This window comes from Eriocheir sinensis, chromosome 10 (genome assembly GCF_024679095.1).
Source record: "Eriocheir sinensis breed Jianghai 21 chromosome 10, ASM2467909v1, whole genome shotgun sequence".
Classification (NCBI taxonomy): Eukaryota; Metazoa; Arthropoda; class Malacostraca; order Decapoda; family Varunidae; genus Eriocheir; species Eriocheir sinensis.
Window position 1 is genome coordinate 20,441,044 of NC_066518.1, and position 22,029 is coordinate 20,463,072.

Here is a 22,029-nt window from a genome sequence, read left to right on the forward strand (position 1 = left end):
CAGAAAAGCTGCGGGGGTCACAACAAGAACTGATGGGTGCTCTTGAAAGTGTAGCTACACAGAGCTGCATAGATGCATTTCAGTCCTATCGTGATGGAAATAAGTTCAACCAACTTTTTGCCCAAGCTGAGGAAAGGTACAGAGATATCATCCAGAAGCCTTGAACAATCAGTGGTCATCAGAAACATAATTAAGGCTAACCCTCCAACAGCAACTCCATAGGAGTACACTGTACTATCGAAGAGCTATTTTTCTCCCATTTTCGGACACTGCTATAGCACAACTCAGGGAAAGGTTTGCATCTAAACACATTAGGAGTTTTTTGTTGGGAAATCTTGTTCCCTCTCTTTCAGTTGATACTGATTTTAGTGAACTGAAGGAGGAAATAAAATTTTATGGAAAATTTCTTAATGGCGATGCATATCTCGTTGAAAATGAATATCTACGGGGGCAGAGTTATTGGAAGCGTCGTGAATCTCATGAGAGGTCAAAGGAAGTTGTTGAGACATTGGCATGTGCCAAAAAATTGGGCACATATCCAAATTTTTCCACCTTATTGCAATTTTTTCAACCCTACCTGTTAGCACTTCCACCAATGAGCAATCCTTTAGTGCCCTTAAATTGCTTAAAACATACCTTAGGAACGCAATGAGTGAAAGTCGTTTAAATGGACTGGCCTTACTTTGTCTATTGTGACACAAATCTTGATCATGAAGCCCTTGATGAATTTGCACGTAAGAACAGACGCATAAATTTGAGGTAAACCAGTTTCAATGTATTGTTGTTAACAGTAACTAATTTAATTCATCTAGTTAATTTTTATTTTATATTCATAAAATACCTGACCTAGTTTCCATATATCTTGTAAAAATATGTATTACAGCAGCAGCCTGTATAAACGAAGATTATACATGTTATATGAATATAACATTTTTTTCCTTGCCAGTATATTACTTTTTTACCAGAACAAGTAGTTCTAAAGTAAGTAGTGTTGTTTCGAGGGTAAATTTTTGCAGTCCAAATTACAGAAATGAACAAGATTTTAAAAGTAATGTTTGCTCACGTAACATAAAATTAGTACTTTTAAGATTATTTAAAGCTCCCAGATTTATGTTGTACTTATATGCTACCAACAAACTTCTAAAATGTATAATGTATGTATATGTATGTATCAATGCATGTGTGTATAAAAAATAATAAATTTACCCTAGCGATCTGACCCGAATTCTCAAGCTGTATGGGATCCCTATATATATATATATATATATATATATATATATATATATATATATATATATATATATATATATATATATATATATATATATATATATATATATATATATATATATATATATATATATATATATATATATATATATATATATATATATATATATATATATATATATATATATATATATATATATATATATATATATATATACATATATATATATATATATATATATATATATATATATATATATATATATATATATATATATATATATATGGTGGCCCCCCCCTTTTAAATTTTCTGGGTACGCCACTGCTAAGAGAGGATGACGAAGAATCACTTAAGAGAGCAAGAAGATCGCCAGTAGCACACCCCTTGTGTAACCCATACTGGTGATCAGATAGAAGGTTAGAAGTGGAAAGGTGCTTTTGAATCTTCCGGTTAAGGATTGATTCAAAAGCTTTAGATAGACAGGAAAGTAAAGCTATAGGGCAGTAGTTTGAGGGATTGGAATGGTCACCCTTCTTAGGCACAGGCTGTATGAAGGCCTACTTCCAGCAGGAGGGAAAGGTAGATGTTGATAGGCAGAGGCGAAAGAGTTTGACCAGGCAGGGTGTCAGCACGGAAGCACAGTTTTTAAGGGCAATAGGAGGCACTCCATCAGGTCCATAAGCCTTCTGAGAGTTGAGGCCAGAGAAGGCATAGAAAACATCATTCTTAAGAATCTTAATAACAGGCATGAAGAAGTCAGAGGTGGGATGAGTAGGAGGAATATGCCCAGAATCGTCCAGAGTGGAGTTGTTACAGAAAGTTTGCGTGAGGAGTTCAGTCTTAGAGATAGATGAGATGGCAGTACTGCCGTCTGGGCTAGGAAGAGGCAGGAAAGAGGAAGGAGATATTTTTGGCTAAGTGCCAGAAGTCTCTGGAAGAATTAGAGAAAGCAAGGTGTTGACATTTGTTATGGATAAAGGAGTTTTGGTAAGTCGAAGAATAGATTTGGCACAATTCTGGGCGGAAATGTAAAGATCATGGTTAGCGGGAGTTCGAAGGCTCTGGTACCTTTTATGAGCTGCCTCTCTATCTTTGACAGCACAAGAACAAGCGTGATTAAACCAAGGCTTTTTAGCATGGGGAGTAGAGAAAGTACGTGGAATGTATGCCTCCATTCCAGAAGCAATCACCTTTGTGATGTGCTGGGCACACACAGAGGGATCTCTTTCCTGGAAGCAGTAATCATTCCACAGGAAATTGGAAAAGTACATCCTCAGGTCGTCCCACCGAGCTGAAGCAAAGTGCCAAAAGCATCGCCTCTTTGGTGGGTCCAGAGGATGTACAGGGGCGACAGGACAGGATACAAAAATAAGGTTGTGATCGGAGGAGCCCAATGGAGAGAACAGTTTGACAGAGTAAGCAGAAGGGTTAGAGGTAAGGAAGAGGTCTAGTATGTTGGGCCGGTCTCCAAGACGGTCGGGAATACGTGTAGGGTGCTGAACCAACTGCTCTAGATCGTTGAGGAGAGCAAAGTTGTAGGCTTTTTCACCAGGCTGGTCAGTGAAAGAGGATGAAAGCCAAAGTCTGTCCTTAACTCTAAATCTCGTCTGGAAACGTCATATCTCCTCTCTCACTAAATCAGCTTCCTCAAGGTTGGGGATTCTGTATCATCTCTGCCAGTTCTTTCCCCCCTCCCAGATGCTGTCCATATACAGGGGCCTTGTCTGCCTTCGTATGGAGTATGCATCTCGTGTGGATTGGCTCCACACACACACCTCTCTTGGACAGAGTAGAATCTAAGGCTCTTCATTTCATCAACTCCCCTCCTCATACTGACAGTCTTCTACCTCTTAAATTCTACTGCCATGTTGCCTCTCTTTCTATCGATATTTTCACGCTGACTGCTCTTTTGAACTTGCTAACTACATGCTTCCCCCTTCCAGCAGCCCCACTGAACATGACTTTCTGCTCAAGCTCATCCCTATACTGTCTAGATCCCTTATGCAAGAGTTAACCAGAATCTTCACTCTTTCGTCTCTTACACTGGTAAACTCTGGAACAATCTTCCTTCATCTGTCTTTCCTCCTGCCTATGATTTGAACTCTTTCAAGAGGAAAGTAAAGGGACACCTCTCCTCCCAAAATTGATATCTCTTTTGGGCACTCTTCTAAACTCTTTTTTATAGGGGCAGTGAAGAGTGGGCATTTTTTTCCATTATCGTTTTCTTTTTTTTCCCTTGAGCGGCTTCCTTTGCTGTAACAATAACAACAAAAAAAGTTAAAGTAGGAAAAGTCTCTGGCATTGATGGTATAACAGGTGAAATGCTGAAATATGAGGGTGTTGTTGTGTGGTAGCTATAAAGGTAAAGTTGTGGGAATATGCTACATCAGAGTGGCGTCTGCGCTCATCTTCGTTGCACTGTCCCTCGAGCCTGAGGAGGTTAATAACCAATTACCCTGGGACCTGGCAGGATATGTAATCTACACTGGGGGCAGGGTGAGGTGCCAGAAGACTGGAGAAAGGGAATCATTGTGCCTCTATAGATAGATAAAGGAAATTGGTTCAGCTTTAGGGTAATAAGTTTACTTAACCCTTTCATTGCTAAACGCTTGCAGCAGGCGTTAGGCGTATTTGCTGGTGGTGCTAAATGCTCGCTGCGAGCTCCAGCCGTACTCAAATCTCCCGCGTATGAGAGTGTTCCAACACTAAATCTCACAACACAGGATTGCCAATTGAGTGGGTTCTTCACTAAATTTGGTGGAAAATCATATCAGCCCAGCGCGGCAAATCTACGGACAAGTAACTGGTGGATGTTCTTGCCCAATATAGTGGCATTTTTGCATAGCTTCACCTATCACCTGACTGATTCTTTGACCAAATAGTTGTAAATATTGCATTTGGCAATACTCCCTTACCAGGGTCTAAAAAAGAGATGTCCGCAGTTACCTTAATATGGCTGATCATCCCGCACGCACCGACATAAGTGTTAACATTCAACACTCCCTGAACGTGCATGTACGTTCGCAAGAGAGGCATACATAACCGACTCCTATAGATCTGGACCTCCTCTTTCCAGTGATGTTTTTGTTTTTTAGCTGTGATGAATAGTTTTTGAGATACAGAGGTTAAAAGAACCCCCCCATTGGGCTCCCCGACTGCGCCTGAGGGGATAGTCGCGTCCAAACTGCGCGCAAGGAAAGGGTTAATGGACCAGGAAAGGTTTATGAAAGGGTTTTTAATGAGATGATGGAAATAACTGATAGAAGTGTTGGAGACGAGCAGGGGATCTTAGGAGGAGATGATGTGTGGATAAAATTTAGGTTGAAAAGACCTAGAGATGGCTAGGAAGATGCTTGCTGCTTTCAAGGACATGGACTTGGGAAAGGTAAATGACAGAATTGACAGGAAGGGCCTTTCTTTTACAGGAAAGGAAGAAGCTCAAGGGCATAAAAAAAGTGCAGAAAAAAAGCCCGCTTACAGGATGTTCTGAAGATATATGAGGCATCTAGAGCTCGAGGGGCGAACACGCCAACATGGCGGATTTTGAGTTTTCGCCGGTTTTCGCTAGATGGAAGCACTGTGCTACCCTTTGTGAACGTAAAATTGGGTGGTGAGGGTAGCGTGTTGTTGCCTGTCTGCAGAGTGTATGAAGTGGGCTGTATCAGGGCTCTAAGGGCGAAGAGCACAGGTAAAACTCATAAAACACCTAAATATGGAAATTTTGTTATGAAATTTAAACTAGCTGGTAGTCACATCATGGTCTTTTAATTTTCTGAGTTTGGATTAAATTGGATAATAAACATGCATTAATAAAAAAACACCCTTAAGTGTTTGTTTGTGTTTTTTATAATAATTTAACACAATTTCACACAAACACTGACTCCATCGAATTTGTCTAGTTGAAAACTTTCTATTGATGTATGGTGATATTGCTATGTGTGTATTTTATTGTGTTTTTGCTATGCTTGACTTTGAAGGCCTGTAGCTCAAAAATAGGCTTGTTCACGCCTTGAGCACTAGACGCCTCATATGGTGTGGGAGGAAGTTTGAAGGGATCAAGTTTTGTTACAAGGATGTGAGGGCCTCTCTACACATGAATGGGGAGTTGAGTGAGAGCTGTGGTAGAGGAGTAAGACAGAGGTGTGATGTCACCGTGACGTTTATATTTATACAAGTGCCTGAGTAGGGGAGTTAGGTAATAGGCTGACAGTAATGAGTACAGAAAAAGGTTTTGGTGGCAAGCCTTTTTACGGACAATACAGTGATGTTAGTATAAAGTGAAAAGATACTGCAGAGGATCGTGGATGAATATGACAGTGGATGTAGGAGAAAATTGAGAAAGTTGGAAGTTAATGTTGGCAGGAGTAAGGTTATGGTATTAGAGAGGGCAAGAGAGAAGACTATTCGGTTTGCAATGACATACTGTCTATGGAAGTCTATGGAAGCATGGAGGGAGAGGCGAATAAGAGAGCAAGGGAGGGCAGGCATGTGACAAGTAGTTTGGAGAGTTATGAAAATAAGTGTAAGCACTGGGGTATAATAGGGTATAAAAAATTGTTTTAGCTTCTCAACTGTCAAATGGATCATAAACGTAGATGTGGAATGTAATAAAGCAATCCTGAATATGTGCAGTGAAAATCAGCTACATAAGAGGAGCATATGGTGTGCAAGGATGGAATGGAAAAAGCAATGTAAGCATGTATGGGAGACTTGGTATGGGTGTAACAGCAAGGGGTGTGGCTTATGGGGTGGTTGAATGGGTGAAGCGTAGTGCTCTGAGATGGTTTGGACATGTGACGAAAATAAATGAGGATGACTTTGTGAAGAGTATAATTATGAGGGTAGAATTGAGGGCGGGGGTGTAAGGGGGAGACTACCAATGAAAAGGATTAACCCTCTCATGTCAGAGATGTTTACAAAAAACGGGAGTTACATGTAACTTTAGTTGAAGCCGTGTGCAACCAGTTGTGTAGAGTTGTTTTAGTTCCACTACTTGTAACACAGTTATTAATAATCCTGAAGAGGTGGCTTTAGTCTTCTAAGGCTTAGTAATTGTACGTTGCCATATATACTCTGTACAAAAAATAATTTAGGCAAAATGAAATGCAAAAAAATGGGTGTTAGTTAGCTGACATGTAAAAAGATGCATACAACAATAAAAAGTTGAAAAATTGTTCAAGATAGTAATTTTTTTTACTTCATAACATAGTTGAATAAATTTTCTTTTCCAACGATGTATAATGTATTGTACTTTGACTCATTTATATCCACCCATTCTTCTCAGGGCATTGTCTGCCCTCGCATGGAGTATACATCTTATGTTTGGGGGGCTTCACACACATAGCCCATTTGGACATAGTCGGGTCAAAGGGTCTTCGTAGTATCAACTCCCCTCCTCTCACTGACAGTCTTGTATCTCTTGAATTCTGTTGCAATGTTACCTCTCAATCTTCTATCAATATTTTCATGCTGATTTCTCTTCTGAATTTGCTAACTGCATGCCTCCCCCCCGCCCCCTCCTGCATCCCTGCTGCACTTAACTTTCTACTCTAGCTCATCCCTATATTGTCCAAATCTCTTGTGCACGAGTTGACCAGCATCTTCATCCTTCCATCCTTGTCAATGGTAAACTCTGGAAAAGCCTTCCTTTGTCTGTATAATCTCCTGCCTATAATTTGACCTCTTTCAAGAGAGGAACATCAAAACACTTCATCCTAAACCGACCAGCTTATCAGGCTCTTTTGTTTTCATTTATTTTTGCCCTTGAGCTGCTTCCATTACTGTAAAGACCAGTAATACTGCAGAAAAACATACCGTTTTTAGTTTTTGGCACTCCAACAATGCAACTTAGTGCATGAACCTTGACCTCCATGACACATGTTCTTTCCCAAGCTCCCCACAACTAGTAAAGGGCATTGAAATTTCATCACTTTCACCCTTACTATCACCAGTCAGAGCTTCACTCATGCTTATCTCAGCTTCAGTTTTATTTATTTATTTATTTAATTATTATTATTTTTTTAAGTGTACACCTATTGCGCCGGTAGGTTCTCTTGAGGGGCCTGGATGGTAGTCGGCCCCAGCCCGTAATGGCACAGTCAAGTGTTTATAGTGGCGCCATCTTCTCTTGATTCATGCTGCCCCCCCGGAACTCGTTCTTGATTCACTTGGATGGCTTCCTCTAGAGTCTGGGTTGATGAGTCTTCAGGACAGCATATGGGTAGTTTTAAGCCACTCGACGGTGACTGAAAAATCCGAGGTGGTAGCGTGTGGATTTGAACCTGCGTCGTCCATCACGCGGTGAATGTGGGCCCAGCACGCTACCACTCAGCCACCGCCTATGATACTCATCCTCAATCTCATCACCCTCACTTATATCACTCATTGGTATATCATACATAAGCTCAATCATTTTATTTATTTTTTAAGTGCAAAGGTTTTCTTTTCCCAGTGTGTAAGGTGTTGTACATATTGATCAAAGAAACTGTGTGAGGTAGAAGGCTCTTCAGTTTCATCTGAGAAAGAGGAAGCAGACTCTCCAGTCTTACCACTAACATTAGTGGAATCCTTGCCCTTGAATAAAAATTACTTCTTTGCTTTTGGCATTTTCTATTCTTCACACACGAACTACATAGACATAAAAATTCAGAAAAAATATACTGTGGGGCCTATGCGGAAACATGAGGCACTTTATGCACAGCTTCTGACCCAACAAGTTAACACAGGACTGGTGAGGGTAGGCTAAGCTCCTCTCACTGGCTGGGCAGTGTCCCCCATCATTGCTCTCTATCATTACCCTGTCACCCAACTCATGGTGGCCTTTAAATTTCTATTTTAAATATTTCGTTCAATGACAGCCAAAACCGTCATTGGTACGTCTGAGCCTCAGAGGCTGACGACTGCTTTTTGTCCATCATTGGTATATGAAAGGGTTAGGAGTGGATGAGTACTGAAGAGAGTTGGTAGGTGAGGGATTGAGTAAGCTCAGAGGGAGTGCCAGAATAGGGAAAGCTTTTGACAGTTCTGCCATGGTCATAACCCTTTAGGAAAGTTCTTGTGAGGGAGAAGGGCATTAGTCATACAAACAGAGACTGTTATTTTAAGAAAGCTTCGAGTGGCAAAATGCAGGTTTAGTGATGGGGAGGTTAGTTAACTTGAATTGGGTGTATTCTGAATATTAACCAAAACATCTTCATGGCCATAATCCTTTAAAGTACATATAGTACATGCACTACAAATGTCCGTGTCACTGTACCAATAAAGTAAGACAGCATAGAACAGTCCCTTTCCCTGGATGTCAGTGAGAGTTACAAGAAAGACTACTTAGCTACACACTAAGCGAAAATCCCGCTAGTTACCATAACTACGGTGAAGTCGGCTCCCAGGCAACATTACTTGGTCAATGTGTCCTGCAAGAAAAAAACACTGTTGAAGACAAGTTAAATTAATTTTGCCTTAACCCATAAACTGTGCAATTAAGATTTGGGAATAGCTCCTGGGTGCACAATAAATGGCAAAACAATAACCTGGTGGAAAACAATTTTTAGTATCACAATACCCAAGAGAGACATGCTGAGCACCAAATAGTTAAAAAAAAAAAAAAAAAAAAAAAAAAAAACTTAATGTGGCAATGATGGCGGGATAAAGGTTGCGGATATGAGGCGACCTTGGTTGCGCTGGTAGTGACGAGATAGATTGGACGGCAGCAGAGGGAAGATGACACACGGCACAGTCACGTCTGAACATTCTCTTGCCACTAATTATTAATTTCAGTTACAACAAACATCAACATCACTTTGTCAATTTCGATAATCAACCTCTTGCGCATCATTATCAAGAGGCCAGTCATTAGTCAAACCAGCAATATTCTTGTCAAAGTTATGAATGTCTGGCACAAAATCTGATCCATCAGACCAGACGAATGGAGTACGCATTGTCTCCCGTCTCTGAGGCTCTTGTTCTCCCTCTACCTCCCCCTCCTCTCCCATCCCAGCTGACACCCCTCCCTCACTCAGTTCATTAGCTGAGTCTTCTCTTATACCCCCACTGTAGTTTTCCTCATCTTTCTGCCACTCTGAATCATCGGACAATGATGATGGTGTCAGTGAGTGACTAGGCTAGCTAGTAACTTTCCGCACTGTTGGAGAGGCAGTGTGTCTGACCTTGCGCGCCAGAAGCATGCTCACGCTTGCCACGCTTCCTCAGACCAGCTGAATCTGATGGTTGAATGCAAGCTGAATCACTGTCTCTTTCAAATTTGTCTACTACAATCTTTCTCTTTACCAATACTTTCTTTTTACCCCTTCCCATGCCTCCCCCTCGGTCACGACCGCAGGAGCTATATGAGAGTGGTTGGCATCAGTAGATGACATAATTCTATTCTCCATGGCTGCTAAAGAGCAACTAATATGACGATGGTGACTACATGGTGCGAAAGAGGGATGATGTTGCCACACAAGGTTCATTGGAGTATACTTTGGCATGGCGGGAAATATAAATATTCACCTTGGAACATGTGTCATCTTAAGATGTCTGGCGCAGTCTAACTCATAGCATCTTGAGATGTCTGGCGCAGTTTACGGGTTAATTGCTATACTAACGTGATTGTCTATTAAATAAAACTTGACATGTCAGATTACTAGAGGTTCTTCACATATTATAAACTTGTAGTGTTTCATAACTTACAAATAGATGGTAAAAGAATTACTAGCTATTTTGAATTACATAAATTAGATTCATCTTTAATAATAACTGCATGTTATGGATGTAAACTGAAATTAAAATAGCAAGAGCTTGAATGAAAAAAATCTCATTTTTTTATACATAAATCCAGCCGATCTACAAACAAAGGTAAAAATGTAATTAAAATTACAGTAGTGTGTCACAATAGTCTAGCTTAGATGTTATGGTCTGGTGATGTAATAAAATGTGAATTCTGGGGAAGAGAAAACGTAATTTTGGTCCTTAATTATTACTGACACCACCTCACTTTCATCTTTATTACCACAGTAGACCATATTCACATAGGTCTTTAAGCTTGAGGAGAGGATATTCAAAAACAATGATTTGGGGATCAGTGTCAGTATCATTAAAATGAGAAAAAAATCAATATCATACTTGAGATAACATAGAAAAGTAGAAAAGTATGATACCTATAAAACCTTGGTGCTACTTTAGTATGCAGTCTATGCGGCCATTTCTACTTTAGCTTGCGATCTACTACTATATTTACAATTCACAGCGCCAGATAAAGCTACCATTGGGCCCTGGTGCTGTGAGTAATTGCGGGCCCCTAAGTATCAACATGCGAGCCCAGAACCTCATAGTGGGGCCCTGTCAATTCAGCATGCAGTCTACCTCACTACAGACACCTTATACTGCAAGATAATGAAAAACAAGCTGAATAGTGCTGATTAAAGGTTCTATTATTATATGACACTAATGAAAATAATCAAAACAACTATAAAAAATGCTTAATAGCATATCAAAGTTAAAAAATACATAATCATAGAACAATGCTAAACAGTATATATGTCAAAAAAAAAAAAAAAAAAAACATTTGATCCTCAAACGGTACACACTTTGTTTTATCATTTAGGAATGTCACAAACATATCAGCTGCGTCTTTTCTGAGTATTTTCCAACAGATATGATCAAGGTGTGACTGAAAAAGCTCACTACTGACTCCTCTCATTGTCTTTAAAATCTTTGTTTCGGCATCCAACCATGATCGTTCAACTTGTGTGTGCTCCTGGATCTACATAATGCTGTTGGTGGTTCACTGTAATATGGCGGTAACGCGTGGCATTTGTGATTTGTAGATTACTATGCGTGGGGTGTGGTCAGGTTATTAACTCTGGTCAAGCCAAGGTCTCCGGAGACAGGTCAGGTCATTCAGGTGTAAGGTGAGGAGCACACAGGTAACAATACATCAGATGAGGTCTCTGGAGACAGGTCAGACCAGTAGATCGCACACTAAAGTAACACCACACTTGGTGCTGACTGGGGTAAACAACAAATACTGCTGTAGACCGCATACTAAAGAAGCACCAAAACCTCTAACCCAAATATGTGCTCCAATATATCTACCCACCCTGTAAAAGCTATTAGCTAAGGTAACAGTGCAGTGTAGTTTTATAGAAATGATAGGTGTTCTTGCACATGGCATATAAAAGGCACAACAAACATCAGCAAATGTGGGGCACAAACTTGGCGGAGGGACTGTTTTTGTGCCAGGAGAGACAGTAGTGGGCTAAAGAGTAGTCTATCCGGATATTTTGTTTTTATTTATTAATGATCCACAAGACATCCTAGAGTTAAATCAAAGTATGTGCTTATCTATGTATTCATTCATACACACACTGGTAATATTTCTGTGGGGTCTGATTCACTTATTTGAGTGAAATTCTATTGTGAAAATCAGTCACAAATTTGTGTCACTAGTAAAAATTAAACCAGTAATGTAAGTTTTGCCACCATGAAATATACACAAATAGTATAGATAAACATGAATGTGTAGTGCAGCGACTATGCCTAATGAACGAGCCTCCCATAACCCACTTAGCCAGTGGTGTACCTCTTTGGCCGACTCGGTAAGGAGTAGGTCTCCTGTCACGTTGGTCGCGGGTTCAATCCCAGGCAGCTGGCGAATACCCTCACCTTGTCTTGATTAATTTCTCATGTGTTTCGATACACGAAGAGGACGTGTAGGAAAATAGAAAAAAGAGAAAATAAACTCCCGGGGCATGACAGTGGTGGCATAGCGGTGGGCATCCTCTCCTGCAGTTCTGTTGGGTTTCCCAAAAGGGGTAACAGGTAGGATGGCCCATGCTCCAAGGGTAATAGAAAATGGGAAGTGTTGGAGGTATGTCTCTACGGGGACATTGTGAAATAGTGCACCAAAATGGGTCACAGTCTAAAGGTCTCAACACACAGAAATTAATCTACATAGAGGGGAAAGTCGTGTAGTGCGGCGACTATGCCTGATGAACGAGCCTTCCATAACCTACTTAGCCAGTGGGGTACCTCTTTGGCCGACTCGGTAAGGAGTGGCTCTCCCGTCACGCTGGTCGCGGATTCAATCCCAAGCAGCCGGCGAATACCCTCACCTTGTCTTGTTTAATTTCTCGTGTGTTTCGATACAAGCAGAGGACGTGTTGGAAAATAGAAAAAAGAGAAAATAAACTCCCGGGGCATGACACATGCTCAAAAAGTCACAATATATATATATATATATATATATATATATATATATATATATATATATATATATATATATATATATATATATATATATATCTATATATATATATATATATATATATATATTTTTTTTTTACAGCTAAGGAGACAGTTCAAGGGCATAAAAAAAAAAAAAAATAAAAAAGCCCACTACTTACTGCTCCTGGATAGAGGTCAAAGGAGTGGCCAAAAAGAGAGGTCAATTTCAGGAGGAGAGGTGTCCTGATACCCTCCTCTTGAAAGAGTTCAAGTCATAGGCAGGAGGAAATACTGATGAAGGAAGATTGTTCCAGAGTCTACCAGCGTGAGGGATGAAAGAGTGAAGATGCTGGTTGACTCTTGCATTAGGGGTTTGGACTGTACAGGGATGAGCATGAGTAGAAAGTCGTGTGCAGCGGGGCCGTGGGAGGGGGGGAGGCATGCAGTTAGCAAGTTCAGAAGAGCAGTCAGCATGAAAATACTGATAGAAGATAGGAAGAGAGGCAACATGGCGGCAGAATTTAAGAGGTAGAAGACTATCAGTATGAGGAGAGCTGATGCGACGAAGAGCCTTTGACTCCACTCTGTCAAGGAGAGCTGTGTGAGTGGAGCCCCCCCACACATGAGATGCATACTCCATACAAGGGCGGACAAGGCCCCTGTAAATGGATAGCAACTGTGCGGGGGAGAAGAACTGGTGGAGACGGTATAGAACGCCCAGCCTCGAGGAAGCTGATTTATTAAGAGATGAGATATGAAGTTTCCAGTTGAGATTTTGAGTTAAGGATAGACCGAGGATGTTTAGTGTTGAAAAAGATGATAGCCGAGTGTTGTCAAAGAATAGGGGATAGTTGTTTGGAAGATTGTGTCGAGTGGATAGGTGGAGAAACTGTGTTTTTGAGGCGTTGAAGCGTTCTGTTGCCTCCAGCCTTGAAACGTTAAGTTCCTGTAGAGTGGGTCTTCTATTAAAAGAAGTTGAGTAATGCAGAGTGAAGTCATCAGTGTAAGAATGGATAGGACAGTTCGTTTTGGAAAGAAGATCATCAATGAACAACAGAAAGAGAGTGGAAGATAGGACAGAACCCTGTGGGACACCACTGTTAATAGATTTAGAGGAAGAACAGTGACTGTCTACCACAGCAGAAACAGAACGGTCAGAAAGGAAACTGGAGATAAAGGTACAGAGAGAAGGATAGAAACCGAAGGAGGTCAGTTTGGAAAGCAAAGATTTGTGCCAGACCCTATCAAAAGCCTTTGATATGTCCGGCGCAATAGCAAAGGTTTCACCGAAACGGCTAAGAGAGGATGACCAAGAGTCAGTTAAGAAGGCTAGGAGATCACCAGACACCAGTAGAACACCCCTTGCAGAACCCATACTGGTGATAGGTCAGAAGTGGAAAGGTGCTTTTGAATCTTCCGGATAAGGATTGATTCAAAAGCTTTAGATAGACAAGAAAGTAAATCTAAAGGATGGTAGTTTGAGGGATTGGAACGGTCACCCTTCATAGGCACAGGCATACTTCCAGCAGGAAGGAAAGGTAGATGTTGACATGCAGAGGCGAAAGAGTTTGACCAGGCAGGGTGACAGCACGGAGGCACAGTTTTTAAGGACAATAGGAGGCACTCCATCAGGTCCATAAGCCTTCTGAGGATTGAGGCCAGAGAGGGCATAGAAAACATCATTTTGAAGAATCTTTATAACAGGCATAAAAGAGTCAGAGGGGGGATGAGTAGGAGGAATATGCCTAGAATCGTCCAGAGTGGAGTTTTTAGAAAAAGTCTGAGAGAAGAGTTCAGCCTTAGAGACAGAGGAGACGGCAGTGTTGCCGTCAGGACTGAGGAGTGGAGGGAAGGATGAAGAAATGAAGTTGGAGGAGATGTTTTTGGCTAGATGCTAGAAGTCACGGGAAGAGTTAGAGAAAGCAAGGTTTTGGCATTTTCTATTAATGAAAGAGTTTTTGGTTAGTTGGAGAATAGATTTGGCACAATTCTGGGCAGAAATGTAAAGTTCATGGTTAGCATTAGTTCGAAGGCTCTGGTACCTTTTGTGAGCTGCCTCTCTATCTTTGACAGCACGAGAACAAGCGTGATTAAACCAAGGCTTTTTAGCGTGAGGAGTAGAGAAAGTATGTGGAATGTATGCCTCCATTCCAGAGACAATCACCTCTGTGATGCACTGAGCACACACAGAGGGGTCTCTATCCTGGAAGCAATAATCATTCCGCAAGAAATCGGAAAAGTACATCCTCACGTCGTCCCACCGAGCTGAAGCAAAATGCCAGAAGCATCGCCTCTTCGGTGGGTCCAGAGGGTGTACAGGAGCGATAGGACAGGATACAGAAATAAGATTGTGATCGGAGGAGCCCAATGGAGAGAACAGTTTGACAGAGTAAGCAGAAGGGTTTGAGGTAAGGAAGTGGAAGGTCAATACCTATTTGCTTTGATTTATAAAGTAATTTGTGATGTGGGACTTTATCAAACGCTTTCTGGAAATCAAGATAGACTATGTCCAGTGATTTGGTTGCGTCTTAAACTGTGAAGAGGTCGTTATAAAAGGTCAATAGGTTAGAAAGGCAGGATCTTTTGTTAAGGAAGCCATGTTGTGAGTCCCCAATTAATGAGCGGCTTTCAAGGTAACTCACAATTTTGTCTCTAATTATGCTCTCAAGTAGCTTACCTACAATCGAAGTTAGACTAATGGGCCTGTAATTACCTGGTAATTTTTTGTCTCCTTTCTTAAAAATCTGTGTCACATTAGCCTTTTTCCAATCCGAAGGGACGATTCCATGTCGCAAGGACATATTGAATACGGTTGTGAGTAAGGAGAGTATTTCGCTCTTTGTTTCTTTGAGCAGTGTAGGATATACTTTGTCAGGTCCAGGACTTTTATTTGTTTTAAGTGATTGGAGGGCTTTAAGGACTTTATCGGATGTTATTTCAAAGTTAGGCAATGCATGCTCGGGATTTATATTAGTACTGGTGTTGGTGGTAGTGGTGGGAGGACTGTTAGTATTAAACACCGAGGAAAAGTAATTGTTTAATAGGTTTGCAACGTGTTGGCTGTCAGTCACTAGTGCACCGTCGCTGTTTGTTAAGGGTCCAATTCCACTTCTGATCGCCTTTCTGTTGTTTATGTAAATGAAGAAGGATTTTGGATTATTTTTACAGTTGGCTGCAATAGTTTCTTCATATCTACGCTTTGCTTGACGTACTAATCTTTTTACTCGTCGCCTGGCATCATGATACAGTCTAATGTTTTCGGGCGTCCTTTGCTCTTTCTTTAGCCTGTAAAACAATTTTCTCTCCTTGACTGAGTGTTTAATTTCGCTATTAAACCAAGGTGGGCTTTTATTAGTGTTACTTCGCTTCTCACACAAAGGGACGAATGTGTTCTGCTGAGTGAGTAAATGATTTTTAAAGCTTAGCCTGGTATCCTCTACACTACCGTCATCTGATAGTTGCATTTCTATTAGTTTTCGTCGGATTTCTACGAAGTTAGCTCTTTTTAAATTGGGCACCTTTACTTTATTTTCAGTCACTGATGTTTGAGCTTTAACCCATAAGCGTCGGGCTAGAGGACTATTGTCGCCCTCGCAGCGCGCGGGCGGTGTTGATAGATTTTGAAAAATAGGTGTCTTTCATCACTGCCCCATGTGGCAATTTCAAAAGAAAACATAATAATTTATACTGTTTTTTCATCGCCAATCCTTCCTCTCCATGATGAAATAAATTTGAAGTGTCTAGGTTGCAGTACGGCAGAGATATGATGTTGGGAGGAGGTGCTATTTTTGGCCAAGTCGAGCGAGTCGGATGGCGGGAACTCCCGCCACCTGACGCTTTCCGCCCGAGCGGGAATTCCCGTCACCCGACACACATGGGTTAATGTCGACGCGCACTAATTTATGATCACAAGAACCGAGGTGTTCTCCAACTGTGACATTACTGACTAGGTTATCTTGGGTCGTTATAACAAGGTCTAGTATGTTATTTTGTCGAGTTGGTTCAGAAACCATTTGGTTTAGATAATTTTCTTCAAAAAATTCGATCATTCTATGTGACTCGCCTTCTGTACCTGACAGTGTCACCCAGTCAATATGAGAGAGGGGGGGGGGGGGGGGGAGAGAGAGAGTGAGAGAGTGAGTGTGAGGGAGAGAGAGAGAGAGAGAGAGAGGGGGGGGGGGGAGAGAGAGAGAGAGAGATTTACATAGAAATTCAGACCACACAGACCCTATGGTCCAGACTAGGTGGTCTGTCCTTAAACCTAAGTGATTCTACATTAGTCGCATAGCTCCAAATTTTTGCATTTCTACTTTAGGCCCTGTTCACACTGTGCTGACTCTGGGCCGAACTCTGTTCCCGGTAGCTAAATTGCAAGGCTGTGTGTTCCACTGGAATCAAACAATCTGGAGAAAGGTACAGTTACTAGGACTTGCCGTGCCTTATGTCAAACATCGTCCCACACAAGATTATATACGGCAGTTAATGGCCCTCCTGTTTCTCCCAGAGGAGAGGTGAGTGAGTAGTCATGGCCGTGATCGGATGTATTGTGTCTTGCTCTATGTGGAGAGTGCTGTGTCGACATGGCTGGCAAAGTCAAGGGCGCGATGGATTTGTGTTACGTTTGTAAGGATTTCACAGGTGAGAAATGGATTGGATGCTGTTTGTGCCCTGAATGGTGTCATGTGAAGTGTGCTCATTTGTCTGGAATTAAGCAAAAGAATATACATAAAATTAATTGGATTTGCAACCCATGCCTCCATAAAGCATCTCTGGCTACCAAAATTGTGGAGAAATTGGATGAATTCAAACAAGAATTATCTAAAGAAATATTTGTGGTAAAAGATGAAGTTGAATCAAGGGCTGAGAAGATGCAGGAGGGCCTGGGGTCAGTTGCTGAGGCCCTTGCTGCTGACAAGGCGGTGAGTTGGGCTGAGGTGGCGAAGAAAGACAGGAATGTCAAGAAGAATATTCTGGTCGTGAAGGCTTCTACACAGGAAAAGAAGGCAATAGAAATGAAGCATGCAGTCTCCCAGGCATTGAATGGCATTCAAATAACTGATTCAAGATTCACTAATGGAGGTAATATTGTCATGAACTTTGATAATGAGAACACAAGGGCTGAGGCTGCTAAAAAATTGTAGTCTGTTGAGGAAATTAGTACCAAGAGTGTTGGAAAGATGAAATCAAAGATCATGATATGCAATGTGCAAAAAGAGGAGACCAAGGAAAAGATAAAGGAGACCATCTTAGACCGCAATGAGTTCTTACACGCAATTGAGGGTGTTGAAGATAAGATTGAGCTGGTTTTAAGTAAGCCTGCGGCTGGCGGCAATGATGCATTACATTCTGAGGTGTGATCCAACTATAAGAGAGCTGATTCACAAGAATCACGACAAGTTAAAACTAGAATGGGGAATATACACAGTAAGAGACAGATACCATACAATTATATGCTATCAATGTCAGAGATACAGCCAGCCATCTTGAGGCCAACTGTACTGCCAAAACCAATGGAGACGCCCAAAATTGTTTCAAATGCGCTGGCAATCATAAGTCACAGGAGTGCACCATGGCTGAGAAGAAATGCATAAACTGTGAGGTACAAGAAGCCTGAAATCAACCACTCAGCAAATGACAAGTGTTGTGTAGTTCTCCAGGCTGAAATTGAGAGAATTCGTAACATGACCCATCATGGCTATTAATTAGTGTCTGTACTCAACAATAAATCGTGTGATGGATGTTCAGTGTGTGGGAAATAATTGTTGGATATTTAATTGTGATACTATTATGAAAATATTAGGCATGAAAACTGAACGAATGGTTATATGTGATATTATTCGTGAAAGAAATTAAGACACTCACTCACTACGGTGTTTGAGAATAAGTGCATCGACGACTATTATTGAGGCTAACGTTGTAATTGTTGATGGCCCTCGAGAGCACTGCATCAGCGGCGGAGCAGGGCCTGAAACCTCATCAACGGTAACGGTAGGAACATATTGAACAGACGTTTCGTTATTTAGAATCCTGTGCGCCTGCTGGGCCCATCAAAGACTTGCTAATGTACATAGAAGAAACTGGGATACATGGACTGTGGTCGCCAAGTGAATGGACTGTTTTTGGCGAGAGCACGCGCACTAATAATGACGTAGAAAATCATGGGAAATCAAATGGTAGTGCAGGCAACGGGCACATTCCTCTCTATGTACTTATACTCCTACAAAGAAGCCAAGAACGAATATATTCAGGTGCAGCTGGTCAAGGACGGCAAGCTGTCACGTTATCAACGACGGAAATATCGTTCTGTGCAAGGTCGCATCTTCAATTTGTGGAAAAAGTACGAGCAACATAGGATTACAACTGACCAATTGCTGAAAGCTTGCTCCTGACTGAGTGGACCAACCACTTAATTTCTTTAGTTTGCTTTTGCTTGAGTGTTTTATCTGTATTTTCAATACTCTTTACATTATTATTATTATTGTTTTAGGTTTAATCATGTGATTTTGTTGTTGACTTAAAACAGTAAAGTAAGAACCAATTTCTATTTTCCTGTTCCTATTTTGTGCCGAATACAATGAATCATGACTGTTTTATGTATTTTCAGCATTTTTATTAGTGTTTTCTTTAATGGTTTAGCAGTAATTGATGACTTTCCTAATGCTCCTCTTAACCAATCTTAAAGTCGTGTTGGCAACGGTTAAAAATAAACAATGTTACAACAGAGAAGAATGTTACTTTCCATCAATGTTGTTTAAGCAGTGCTTACCATAGTTTCATATGTAGACAAGGAGGCCGGAGTGACCAGGGTCGGAGGCCGGAATGACCAGGGTTGGGGCTGGAGTGACCAGGGTTGGGGCCGGAGCAACTAGGGGCCGGAGTGACTTGAAAGCATCTGAAAACAACCAAAACAGTAATACCAAAATCTGGCAAACATACCCAAACTGTGTTGGGATGATCATTAAAGGTTCTACCAACCTTAATGTCATCCCTGATATAAATTCAAACATCATGTTTTCTAAGGTCAGAATAAGATAATGCAAGTGCATTTTTTTACAGATAAATACTATAACATCTTTCCTTATTGTATTATCAGTAGTTAATCTATTTCTCAATGAAGATTAAGTTTTTTTTTAAGCAATACTTTATAAGAAGTCCACCTCCCCCTTCGCCACTCCAGCCCCCCCTACCCCCCAAGACAAGCCTGGGGAACTGTGGGGAACCGGGATTTGTGGGGGGAAGCCAAAATCACTGAAAAATAGGCTTCCAAAATTTCCAGAGAAAAATCCCTAAATGAAGGAAAATTCCCTAGTCTCGAAAGTAAGGAAAGTACTAACTTTATAACCTAACAGCCCCCCTCGCCCCCCTGCTAACTAAGGGGGGCTGCGCCCCCCTCTGGACCCCCCACATGTATGATGCGCTGGAATTTTTTTTTTTTTTTTTGGTGGGGAGCATATTTAAACTACTCCAACCAAACTTTACGACCTGCTAACGAGGGGGCTTCGCCCCCCTTGACCCCCTCCTAACCAAGGAGGGGCTGCGCCCCCCCCCTGGAGCCCCCCACTTCCAAAATTTCCCTAGAAAAATCCCTAAATTTAGGAAAATTCCCTACATGGGGGGGTCCAGGGGGGGGCACAGCCCCCCTTGGTTAGGAAGGGGGTCATAAAGTTCGGTTAGAGTAGTTTAAATAAGCTCCCCACAAAAAAAAAAGATTTTCCGGCACATCATACATGTGGGTCCAAGGCAAGCCCCTTTGAAGCAGGGGATGAGGGGGGCTGTTAGGTTTTAAAGTTAGTACTTTCCTTACTTTTGAGACTAGGGAATTTTCCTTCATTTAGGGATTTTTCTAGGGAAATTTTGGAAGCCTATTTTTCAATGATTTTGGCTTTCCCCCAAACCCTGGTTCCTCACAGTTCCCCAGGCTTGTCTTGGGCGGACTGCTTATAAAGTATTACCTTTTTTTATCTTAATTATTTGAACTATACTGAAAAATAATCAGGGCTTGGCAAGGGCATGCACATATGCCATGGCATGCTTGACCCCATTTCCTTGCCCCAAACTGACAAAGACAATTAATAGATATTACAGTCAGGTGTCAATGACCTGTGATGCTGAATGTAAATAGCAAAACATTCTCCACTTTCACTCTTTAAACAACGGCTAAAACCTGATTCATATCATGATGCACTGCAAGACTAAAGGGCGGCATCAGCATCAGTCTGCCACAGTAAGAAATACGATTGACAACACCACAGCCCTGGCAAGTTAATATCCGGGCACGTGACTCTACTTTTAATGAGGAATAAATATGTAAACTGAGTAGCTACGTCCATGCCACTCATCCGCTTCTTGATGTAGTTATGAGGTGAGGACCGAGCTCACGGTTCAGTCACAGATAATATTTACTACTACTAGCCATAGTGGATAAGACGTCGGTGGCGTCATCACTTCAAGACAAAAACGTACAATACCAGGGCATCTACTCACATAGTCGGCACACTCCTGGGCCACTGGAGTCAGCTGTTGTGTGATATTTGTCGTGGGAGTGTGAGGGAGGAGGGAGAGGCCGTCCCGTCCCGATCAGCTGTAAGTGTAACCCGCGTCGGCTGCTGCCACTGCTCTTCCACCTCCAACACTACACTTTACTTACTCGTGGCTTTGAAATATTGCTTGAGACCCGGAACAAAGATCTTATATAGTCTGCACCGTACGACAGCCACTCATGAATCACTGAAACACAAAAGCAAATGAAAATGGGTCGGCACAGAGCACAGCCGAAAGGTGTACCCCTGTGGTGCACGTCTGCTGCTCACCTATCCATACAAGAAATTCAAGAAATGTTGCTTTACGATACTGTCAATAAACACGACTGCTTTAAAAAAAAACCCGCAAAATTATGATATAATATGATTATGATGTGAGTGATTACGCCGAGACAAGAACCGACTCCGAAACAGCAGTATATAACCGAGCAATGCCCTGACCCAGCCCTCTCACTATACCTATGCCCTATAGCTCAGCTACGTGCTGCCTTACCAGACAATGCCGCCACACCATACCAAACAATGAAACTAACAGGAGTGGGATACACATGACGAGTAAAATTATCTAACGTGTTCCTGTCGGTAAGTAAGCACGATGTATGTACTACGTGAGAACTGTCATGTAGGCAGGGTGATAACATTTCCTGGGCTGGTGGTGTGGCCCCGGCCAGTGAGAATTACATGATGAGGTAATGAACAGCACACCTTCCCTACGCATGACGCACACACGGTGCTGTGACGTTCCATTACCCAATTAAGACAGGTGAATTTCTCTAGAAGAAACTAAATTTGAATTTGAGATTTTTAAGATCGAATGTCTATAGAAAACTTGCGGTGTAAAAGTCTGACTTTAGGAAACACGTAGCCGCATAGCGAATGTGGTGATGGATGTTGTCTGTTTAGGTAGGATTGTTACGTATTTTTTTGGCTTATATTAAAAAAGTGTGTTATTTATAGATAAGTTATTGCCTTATGAAATTAAATGCAAGATGGCGCCACTATAAACACTCGATCGCCTGCGCCAAAACGGGCTGGGCC

The 22,029-nt window shown here is 41.5% G+C and overlaps 1 protein-coding gene across 8 annotated transcripts in view; it reads right to left on the bottom strand.

Annotated features, from left to right (window-relative positions):
* LOC126996676 (mitochondrial nicotinamide adenine dinucleotide transporter SLC25A51-like) overlaps positions 1-21,653 on the bottom strand; it is a 68,138-nt gene extending 46,485 nt beyond the window's left edge. For 5 of the 8 annotated variants that reach the window (XR_007751340.1, XM_050857411.1, XM_050857415.1 and 2 more), the window contains exons 1-4: positions 21,485-21,644; positions 20,936-21,178; positions 19,218-19,343; positions 8,590-8,640 (exon numbers count right to left, since the gene is read on the bottom strand). Coding sequence is in view for 2 of the 8 variants with exons in the window: in XM_050857415.1 (XP_050713372.1) it covers positions 8,590-8,592 (3 nt within the window). In the remaining 6 variants the exon portion in view is untranslated. Of the gene's footprint in view, positions 1-8,589; positions 8,641-19,217; positions 19,344-20,935; positions 21,255-21,484 lie in introns of those variants that run through there. The other 3 variants (XM_050857413.1, XM_050857416.1, XM_050857412.1) reach the window with 3 other exon arrangements.
* Positions 21,654-22,029: the final 376 nt, after the last annotated feature.